Source organism: Rhagoletis zephyria, unplaced genomic scaffold (genome assembly GCF_001687245.7).
Source record: "Rhagoletis zephyria isolate East Lansing unplaced genomic scaffold, Rhagoletis_zephyria_1.1 Rzeph_scaffold_06363, whole genome shotgun sequence".
In the NCBI taxonomy this organism is placed as follows: Eukaryota; Metazoa; Arthropoda; class Insecta; order Diptera; family Tephritidae; genus Rhagoletis; species Rhagoletis zephyria.
Window position 1 is genome coordinate 9,984 of NW_016163446.1, and position 9,953 is coordinate 19,936.

At 38.6% G+C, this 9,953-nt stretch overlaps 1 protein-coding gene across 1 annotated transcript in view; it reads right to left on the reverse strand.

The window, feature by feature from the left end:
* Positions 1–2,066: 2,066 nt before the first annotated feature.
* Rgl (Ral guanine nucleotide dissociation stimulator-like) overlaps positions 2,067–9,953 on the reverse strand; it is a 17,511-nt gene continuing 9,624 nt past the window's right edge. Inside the window, 10 exon segments of the mRNA XM_017628940.1 lie at positions 2,067–3,944; positions 4,096–4,245; positions 4,337–4,489; positions 4,555–4,927; positions 4,929–5,112; positions 5,115–5,288; positions 5,291–5,339; positions 5,341–5,430; positions 5,609–5,640; positions 5,643–5,709. Of these exon segments, the coding sequence (XP_017484429.1) occupies positions 2,907–3,944; positions 4,096–4,245; positions 4,337–4,489; positions 4,555–4,927; positions 4,929–5,112; positions 5,115–5,288; positions 5,291–5,339; positions 5,341–5,430; positions 5,609–5,640; positions 5,643–5,709 (2,310 nt within the window). The 3' untranslated portion in view covers positions 2,067–2,906.

Consider the following 9,953-nt stretch of genomic DNA (forward strand, 5'->3'; position numbering starts at 1 on the left):
ACTGAGGAGTCGTAAAATGCATTTGTTGGCTAAATACTTTACTATGTACACATGAATATGCATATATTTACAAGTGTTTTTGTAGGACTTTGCTCATATTAGTTTATGGATATGGTACATTAATAAAAGGGTAGTTAGTACATTTATGAGACCGCCTTTTAGTTCTTACCGTTTAGTTTGACCTTTTTGAAGTTATTTGTATTTTGAAGAGAAAAATATTTAATTTATTTTCGTTAAAACACAAAATAAATGTTTATCTGTACAAGCGATTTGCTTTCAAAGATTTTATTCCTGGTTTCCTTCCTTAAAAAAAAATCTAAAAATTTAGTAGATTCATTAGTTTTTATAGTTCATTCTGCCGCAAATTTAAAAGTATAATTATTCGCATATATGAAAAAATGTTCATATATATTTTTTTTTTGCGAAAAATGCCTCAACTATAATTCAGTACAGAGTTAACCAGTGCTGCCGTTTTTGGGCTTCTCCATCAAATTGACTAGAATTTTTTGATAATTTAGAATCAGTTATGCTACACTCAGAAAAACCATCCTTGATGCTAGGAAATAAAAATGTTATTCTGAGGAAATATTACCTTGGAATGGCTCCAAAGATATGGCTGCCTTAATATGAATAAACGATTTGACTGAGTTTAAGGAAAACTCAATACCTTACAGAGTTTTCAGTAGTATTTTCTTTCTTCTTAGGAAAAATTAACTTGCTGTGAAGAGAAAGCAGTCGCAATGGCCGAAAGAGCAAAGCTCTGCAGTACCAGTAGAGAGATGCAAGGTTCGAGTCCCAGAGCAGGATTTTTGTTTTTTAATATTTTTTTATTTTTGTTTTTGTAATTTTTTAAATTGTCTGTAAAAAATTTAGGTCTTATTTTTTAAGGTATTTGAGTATTTAGGTTTTTCCATATATGAAATTAGTTTTACAATTTGTAATTTATATCGGAAATGAAATAATTGTCTTACCTTACTCTAAATTACCTACAACCGGACTCGACCCTGCGATCTCAGAAGCAGTAGGCCTCACGAACGCCATGGCCGACATTTGCCAGGAAACCAATTAACTTCGTCTTAACAGCACTGACAAAATTACCTGAATTAAGGAAAAACTTCTCAAATTGAGTAAATTTTTCGTAATATTAAGGAAAAAATAGTAACTCTAAAATAAGGACTCTGGTTTCTTGTTACAAGGAAATGCTTGTTTCTGAGTGTACGTTCAGCCCCATCGGGAAATAACCAAGACAATGGGCATGATAAACCAATACCTCAAACTATAATGGGTATAAAATTGTTGCACGCGAAAGTAGCTTTGGTAAATTAGCCACCGCAAAGCTCTTTCTGTCTACCATGGAAAACTTTAATTTTAGGCAAAGTGGACGTACAAGTTTCCCCGATGTAGTTTACTAAAACAAAGTTCGACCCTAGAAAAGCCACATGACTGACGAGCACGATGTAGAGAGAGTATTCTATCATTCTTGACTGACTAGAACTAAAAGCACGTTCAGATTATCGTAATTTACGGCTGAATTGTAATTTATAAGCAAATCATGCTGAAATCAAGTAATTTCCCTTTGTAAAATCTGTCATTAAATCAAATAGAAATGAGATACTTTATCATAAATCTAGAACCAAGTGAAGACCCTATTAAGCTGGCATTTCAGGGTACTATTTTATATATATATAAGGAAAATTTGAAAGTTAGGGGGGGCTCGAGTACACAAACCCCCACCGCCCCCACCTGGCTACGCCCATGCGGACGTGTATTCCAGTTGCCAGACGGTGCGTCAAGCAAACTCTGCAAATCAAACCCCACTGATTTTTAAAAATTTTAGTTTTAGTATTGTAAGTTTGGATCTATTAGGGTAAGAAATATGGTAGTTGAAATGAAAAACATCATCTCATAAAAATACAATCGCCGTTCGGAGTCGGCGTAAAACTGTGGGTCCCTCCGCTTTGTGTGACAACATCAAGGCGCACGCCACAAATCGGAGGAGAAGCTCGGCCAAACACTAACATATGCGTAAGCGCCAATCTATTGTTATTATTATTATTATTAATATTTTACTTCAGTTTATTTTATTTTTAAATTCTGTGTAATAAACCTTTCAAAACTGGAAAATAAACTTCTTACATCATAATGTTTATAAAAAATTTATTCGAACCTCTTTTAAAATTATTTTCGTGTAACACATTACATGACAACTTCTCAGTAAATAGAGAGCCACACTATAAATTCTTTATAAATATTTATTATACAGAAAAATCTTAATTAAAATTGCCCTTTAATTACAATTATTGTATTATCTTGAATTTAAATTAAAATATTGTTTTTTTTCTTTTTTAATTTAAACCATTATTAAAGCGGCGTAGCTTATGCGTTTAGTCTACAAAATAAATGAGCAATTTAAATTTTTTCAAAAACCTAGCACTTACATATATATAAAATATCATTTTGAACGCTCTGACATAAGCTAAATTTTGAATTATACAAAAAGCTACAGACATAATTTACGTAAACTACATGCAAACTTAAAGATACATACATTTATACAAAAATATTATAAAATGAAATAAAATACAATACAAAAATTAAGCTAAAACACAACAATTATTTACACTAAATATTGGTTCATAATTTGAGATTACTTTTTTTAGATTTGCAATAGCAAATTATCTTTGTGAGTATGAAATAGCTCTATCTGCATATTTTACATATGTATGTATGTGTGTATATTATTAAGTGTTTTCTTTACGATATATTTTGTAGTTGTAGTTGCGTAGCAGCCGCGGCGGTAGCTCCGCAACCCCATTTCTCCTCCAACTCGTATAAAGCACCAAAGCGGTCGAAACAAAAACGAGCTTAAAACGGTACACGCACTCCATTTCTCCCCTCCCACAACACTAGCTACCATTGGTGCTGGCATCTTTCTTCTTCGGCCGCAGTATAAAATTCAGATTGAAGTTCGTATTCACCGCATAGTAGACATTCGCATTCTTCGGCATTACCAACTCCTTGTCGGGTAGCACCTGTGCCAGCGTATACTGCTCGGGATCCGCCTCGAGGCCGAGCTTCATCATCGCGTTGCGTATGACCTGCGGCGTGCGCTCGTTGTTGCCCAGCATTATGCTCTTATATAGCACGATGCCGTCCAACTCCACGTTCTCCGTCTCATACGTCACGCGTATGATGTAAAAATCGGGCGCATTGTTGGTCTTCGCCCCCGGCGATTGCACCAGCTGTGCGTTGATAATCGGCGAGCCAACATTCAGCTGCGAGTTGTTGTGTCCCGCCGCGCTACCACGTACGCCATTTGTCGAATGCGAATGTGACATTTTCGTATTCGACTTCTGTCCACCCGAATTACTCGAGTCCATCGAAAGATTCGACACGCTGCTCGATGCAGACAGCAGTGATGCGTTCGGCGCCTGCGCATCACGATCGAGTGAATTGTGCCGCGAGCTGTAGTGCGAACTGTAGCTGTTGTTCAGCTCACAATAGAACTGTGATCCGGCACCACTGCTCGAATTCGAGGCTATCGAATCAGTCTTGCGGTGACCATTACCGCCGACACCACCGACGCCCATGGAGTTCGATGAGATCGTCGTATTCGTGAGCGATGTATTAATTGAGGCAGTCGACTTGCGCGGCGCTGGTGGGGGCGACTCGAGTTGGCAGGAGAGTGTATGCGCTTCACGCTCGTCCAGCACCAGCATTGAGGCGAACCAACGATCGAAGTTTGGATCATCGCGCAGGTTGTACGTATTGGCGGCACCCTGTAGCAGTTTAATTTGCGCCAGTACTTCGAACTCTTTGCGCTTCTTGTCGAAATTGATGAGCTGGTGTTCGCCTATCGTATCCGGTATGGCGGCATGTATCATTGTCAGGTCGGTGAGGAAGGTACCCAGGTAAGGTATAGTGCCGTGCGACGTCTGCGTGCTCTGTGACATGGAACGAAAGTAGAGTTAATTAGGGGGATATGCTAAGTGTGCACTATGCTAATGCTAAGGGGTGTGTTTGCCGTCTAGGTCAGTTGCGTCGTTTGCCTTCGCTACGGTCAATACTGTTTTGGTATTGCGCATGCGCACTCACTTGTTTCTGTATGATTTTCTGCAGATGGCGATCGTGCTCACCCACCGTATCGGCGAATTTCGCAGTGCCCTCACGCATGAGTACCTCACGCTGCGCCCAAGCATTGTTGTCCTCCGAAAATATTCTGGCAAGTTCACTGAAAATCTCCATCTGAGTTTGGAAGATAAAAATGTAGGTATTAGCTGCAGTGGCTTCACCTCCGATAAAATTACATTAAATTAATGTACAAAATTGCACAAACCTTTTCTTTGGGTAGCACTGCCCATATTTTTGAAAGTCTGTAAATAGGATTCGACTGCAAGCCCGAAATAATCGCCTTCAGCGAAGAGAAGTTCTTTAGCAACCGCAATTCTTGCGCAATATCAATCCAGGTGGCAATATTTAAAGCACGTTCCTGTGAATGAAAAGAAGCAAAATCAGAATGCACCCATAAAATATTTTCCAACTCAACCCACTCACCTGTGGTTTAAGTCTTGGCTCAATTAGTATACTAGAAATAACCCTAAAGAGTACAGCATTGAATTGATTTATCGTAGCCACCACTGTTTCTGAGCCGCTTTTATCGCGTCGCGCCCACGTCGCCCCCAGACATTGGTGTGGTATCAGCCGCTTGAATAGCTCCGAGTCCATGCGCGTCAGCTGTTCGGCGAAATGTCGCACCGGTACGTGTGGAAAGCGGAATGCCTGCAAGAAGTGAGTCGGGCCACGAAACGCCGGCGCCAAGCAGAGCCCCGCAAATTGTTCTGTGAATTCTGCATTGTAGTGTTGCGGCAATGCAGACCCACGCTCATGACTCATATTCATGCCACTGCCATTTGCATTCGCGCCCATGACTGCTCGGCAGCCAAGGTGGCATGCTACCCTCACCATACACCTGCTGTCGCAGTATGCGCTCCAGTCGATGCAATACCTTCACATGCAACTCTGAGCGCGGCAGCCGCTTTGACGCAAACGTTAATATCTGCCGCAGGCTATCCTCATTCCAATCCTCCGGAAAGCCATCCAACCACACATGAACGCAGAGACTAGAGTTTTCTTGTGCTGTTCGTGTATGGAAGCCGCCGGATCGTAGCTGACATCGTCGAGTTGTTGATGTTCTTCGATCTCTTGCAGGTGTTTGTCGTTGAGTGTGTCATAGCGTCGTATGAGCAGACCGAGCACCTCTTTGGGTGTAGAGAAGGTGCGATATGTGAGAGAAATACATTGATAAATGTCGACTCCAATTCACCATCGTCGGTGGCTAATCGCCTCGACCAGTCGCGACAATGTGGCCGCCTTCACGAAGCGCACTCTCACCGTTTCCCATTCCAGGTGGCTAATTTCGTCGTCCGAATCCTGTGATGACGTGCGCAAAACGAAAGGAGTGAGAGGAGAAAAGTAAAGAAAATTGATTAAGCATATTAATTTGGGCTGTCAAGGTGATTGCCTTTTAGGCAAACAAAGTTAATTAAAAATTCTGTTCTACATATGTCGGCTGGTGGTCGATCCTGCCAGCCTGTGGGTGGGCACTTACATTGTTCGCCGTGGGTGTTGGTCGATGATACGCACCTTTTTAAGGTAGACAGTGAAAATGGCATTCTTCTCGTGCTCCTCGCCCCAGAGACGCCACGTGGGCTGCAATGACACATAAATCAAAAAGAAAAATTAATTTCTGTGTTTCTTAGAACATTAATTTATTGGTGTGTTTTTGGTATTAAATAAAAAATAGAACGCTGTGGGTAGAAGGTCATGACGAGGTATACAATGCATACGTAGGATATGCATAACCTTGTGGTCAGCTGATTAAGTTAGATGATATTGTGAACTGTTTAGGATATTTTACTTTTGTTTGCTTAATTTTTATAATTTTTTATAAAAGCTTCAAGGCGCTATAAAATCGCATTCATGCAGGTGTTGCGCATTTTCTTCCATATAAAGTATGCTCGGCAATTGATTTTATGTGCATGAAAAAAATGCCTAGTACCGTCAGCAAAAAAAAATATAAAAAATCAACGTAAATTTCTAGTGTCTTAAGATTTGCACTTTGACATACGAAAATTTAACGGCTATATAAATGCGTACCTAACATTTTTCTAAAAAATGTGAATACACCCTAACGGTGTTCAATTCTCATACAAAAATTTAAGAGTACTGTTAATTTTTTCTGATCCAGTGATCGTATCTAAACCAAATTAGTACGGGACCCCCTCTGAGGCAGTGCGCGGATTTCGAAAAATAAATAGTGGTACATGCAAAAATTGGTAGAAGTTGGTAGATTTTTTTAAAGAAACAATATTAGTTAGTTTTTACTCATTTAGGCGAATTCAGGTAAGTCGTTGTTACAAAAGCAGCAGGATTTTCGCCTCGGTGATTCTTAATATCAAAGTGATGTATTTGTTGTAAATCGTGATGTTATAATAAGTAAAATTTGTTAGTGGCATTTTTGTTTTTGAACTTCTTTTGTCACCTTATATGAATTCCCCTTGAAATAAATTATTTTTTTTTATAAAACATTCAACAAAAAACGTATATGTAGTACATAAAACTGGGCCCGAACATGGTATCCGTGATCGAATGAAACACGATTCGAATAGGATTAAATAAAATTACAGCTGTTTTCTCTCAAATACATTTTGTTTACTTAAACAGCTGACCACAAGGGCTGGTACATATGAACTCTCGGAATAATTGAAGGAGTTAAGTGAGGAGTGAAGAACTATTCGTTTGAATGAAAATGGTGTTTGCTGAGAAATCGATTTTATGTGTAAATGTTTACCGAATGCATACACTGTGATAGAATTCTAGCGCAAGGAATGCCAGCGCTCATGACGGCTGTACCAAAAAGCAAGAGATTCTGCAAATTTTTACTATCTCCAAGAATCGTTTCGGCAGAAAAGGAATCTGCTAAAAGTAGAAATTAAGAGCAGCAATCCTAATTGTTCTCTAAAGCTATGCGACGATGTTGAAATAAATTTTTGGGGACTCGCGTACAACGTCGTGTGGGGAAACTCCGTACCCTGGCCAAATGCAAACTTGTCCCAGTATTCTGGAAAACATAGTTTTTACACTATTTCCTACATGACCCGAACTCCATTAGATTTATCTAGTACATCTAGAACCCAGTCCAATTATCCCCTCCGTATACAACGAGGAGGTACGAGAAGTTTGGAACCAGCTAAAACTCCAGGGTCTGATTGTATTCCTAATGTGGCATTTGAAAGGCGATTAGTCACTTCACTGACATCTTCGCTGCATTGTACAATGCAAGCATACAAGGACACTTTCCTACTATATGGAAAAGGCAGAAACTACTGCTACTACCAAAGCCCAATAAAGCATTGACCGACCCTCCACTCTGCATGCTAGATTCGGCAGGAAAGATCCTGGAGCGTATTATATACAACCTTCTTAATAAGTTCATTGAAGATTGTGGTGGCCTATCACAAAATCAATTCGGTTTTGAAAGAAAAAATCAACTGTTGACGCCAATCAACTGGTGAAGAATATAGCGCAGGTCGCCATAAAAGGTAAACGCTGGAAGGGGGGTACAATACAATACTGCATGATAATAACCCTTGATGTTAAAAATGCTTTTAACTCGGCTTCCTGGCAAACGATTCTAGTGGTCCCAGATGAGCTTTTCATGCTCAATTGTTGGTAGGAAAAGAATCTCCTATGAAAGATTTTTAAAAAGGATTTTAAGGTCCTGAAAATAATCCAAATCGAATTTTCCGCATAATTACTAACATTTCTTCGCGAACCCGTCTAATATAGATACAGTTATTACGCTGTAAAAGTAAATTTACTTTCCAGCAAAATGGAGTAAAAAATATACATATTAAACACTCACATTCATACGCATGAATTAATTGCAAGCATCCGCTGAATGAATTAAATGAATTAAAACATTCAAGGAAATCTCCAACACACAAGTATCGCAAAAACAATAAACTGCAATGTGAAAAACCTTATGTAAATCGTGCATTTGCAGAAATTTAAATGCGCTGAAAATTTAATTGAAAAGCAAGCACAACAATGGCAATGGACCGCATTGACTGACCGTCTAAGCAATTGCATAGCTTGCCAACATGACCGGACAGATAGGCGGCTGTTCGGCTGGCTGGAAATACATCCATATTGGCTGTTATATGGGAGCGCAAGTAGTTTCGCAAATTAAGAAAATTAAGCAANGTGTCAAACGCACACACATCCACAGGCGTGGATATTGGGCGGCCTGCCTGCGTGACCACTATATGTACCCTGCAGAAAAAAATTATCAATTGATAATAAATAACCAACTTATAGTTAGCCTTTTAGCGGGTTTTTGATAAATAACACTGCACCCAAAATTTTAGTTTCATTTTTGTTCTCCAGACAATCGAGTTAATTTTTTTTTCTATGGATACGTTTTTGAGATATTTGCAATTTACCGTTATTCAGCTTAAAAAAAAAGAGTGTTTCCACTTAACCACGTATCTCTTACGAACCAATTGTTAATTAATTTCTCAGAAACTATCAGGCCTAAATATCGAAAGTAGCGTATAAACGGTTTATGAAGAATTTCATTGCTTTTCATTTGCCGTATTTCGTATTAGGATTGTTTAATTGGTTCGTAAGTTGTATGTGATTGAGAGGAACCACTCTTTTTTTAGGCTGAATAACGGTAAATTGCAAATATCTCAAAAACTTAACCATAGAATAAAAATTAAACAATTTTCGGAATCACCGAGCAATTCTACATAGGAATTGGTTAGTGGCATCCATAAAACATTTTTGCTATAAACCAGTGTAATTAACTTTTAATAAGCTATGACAAAGCTAACTTTAAGTGAATGGTAAAGTCATGCGTGAGTCATGCAGACGTTACCGGGAGTTTTTTTTCTGTAAACAAGCTTCTGTTTAAATATTCTCACACAAAAATTACCTTCTCGAATTCGGAACAAATAAAATGAAGATCGGAATTTTATATTATCATTTTAAAGTCATGTCTGATGGAATTCAAATAATTCACCACCTACAACAGAACATTTAAAAAGTATGCAAATATGTAAAGTAAATAAATAAAAATCTAAAAAATTAAAAAATCCTTTTTATTTGTATTTTATGTTCAAAAGTAGTTAGCTAAAAGTTAGCTGATATCTAATGCATACGAAACATGTTCTTACTTTTTTGCGGTCAACGCCCTTCAAAAATACGTAGTTAGTTACGACCGAAGGAAATAAGTAATAAAAAGGTACAACTAGTTGACTGCTGGGTAGTTATAACTTCGCTATAAACTAGCCCCATTTCCTGCAGGGTACTTATGTAGGCGTAGATATGTACACATATACTTGTACATACAAAAGTAAATGTATGTGCCAGCCGGTGTAGCCGTTCGCCTGGTACGCGGTTCGCGCTTTAATTGAAACTAAATTGAAAGCTTTCACTGCAATACAGAGTGGCGCGATGGTCATGAATTCAATTATGCATTAGTTTTAGTATGCTAATATAGCTCATAATAGGTACATACTTATACTTGTAAATACTTATGTACATACGCAACCACTTGCATAAAGAGGCCAACTAAAATAGTATCAAAGGCAAGTTCATTCAATTATTCTTACATCACAGAGTTGCTGTATGCATCGCGAGCTACGGCAGCATAACGCACGCAGCTGACGCAGCCAGAGCAAGTAAATAAAAGTTGCGCTCCCTAACTCGGAAGAAGTTGCAAGAATTTACAGGAATTTAGCAGAGAGCGTTCCCGTACTTGGTCGTCTGGCTTCTTATGCTTTTTGACAGTTTTACAGGTTTTAAGCCAGAAAAGTTGGGAAACGCAACGAAAAAGTGGGCCATTTTAAATGTACCGTATAACTTTGCAAAAGATACTGCATCGAGCT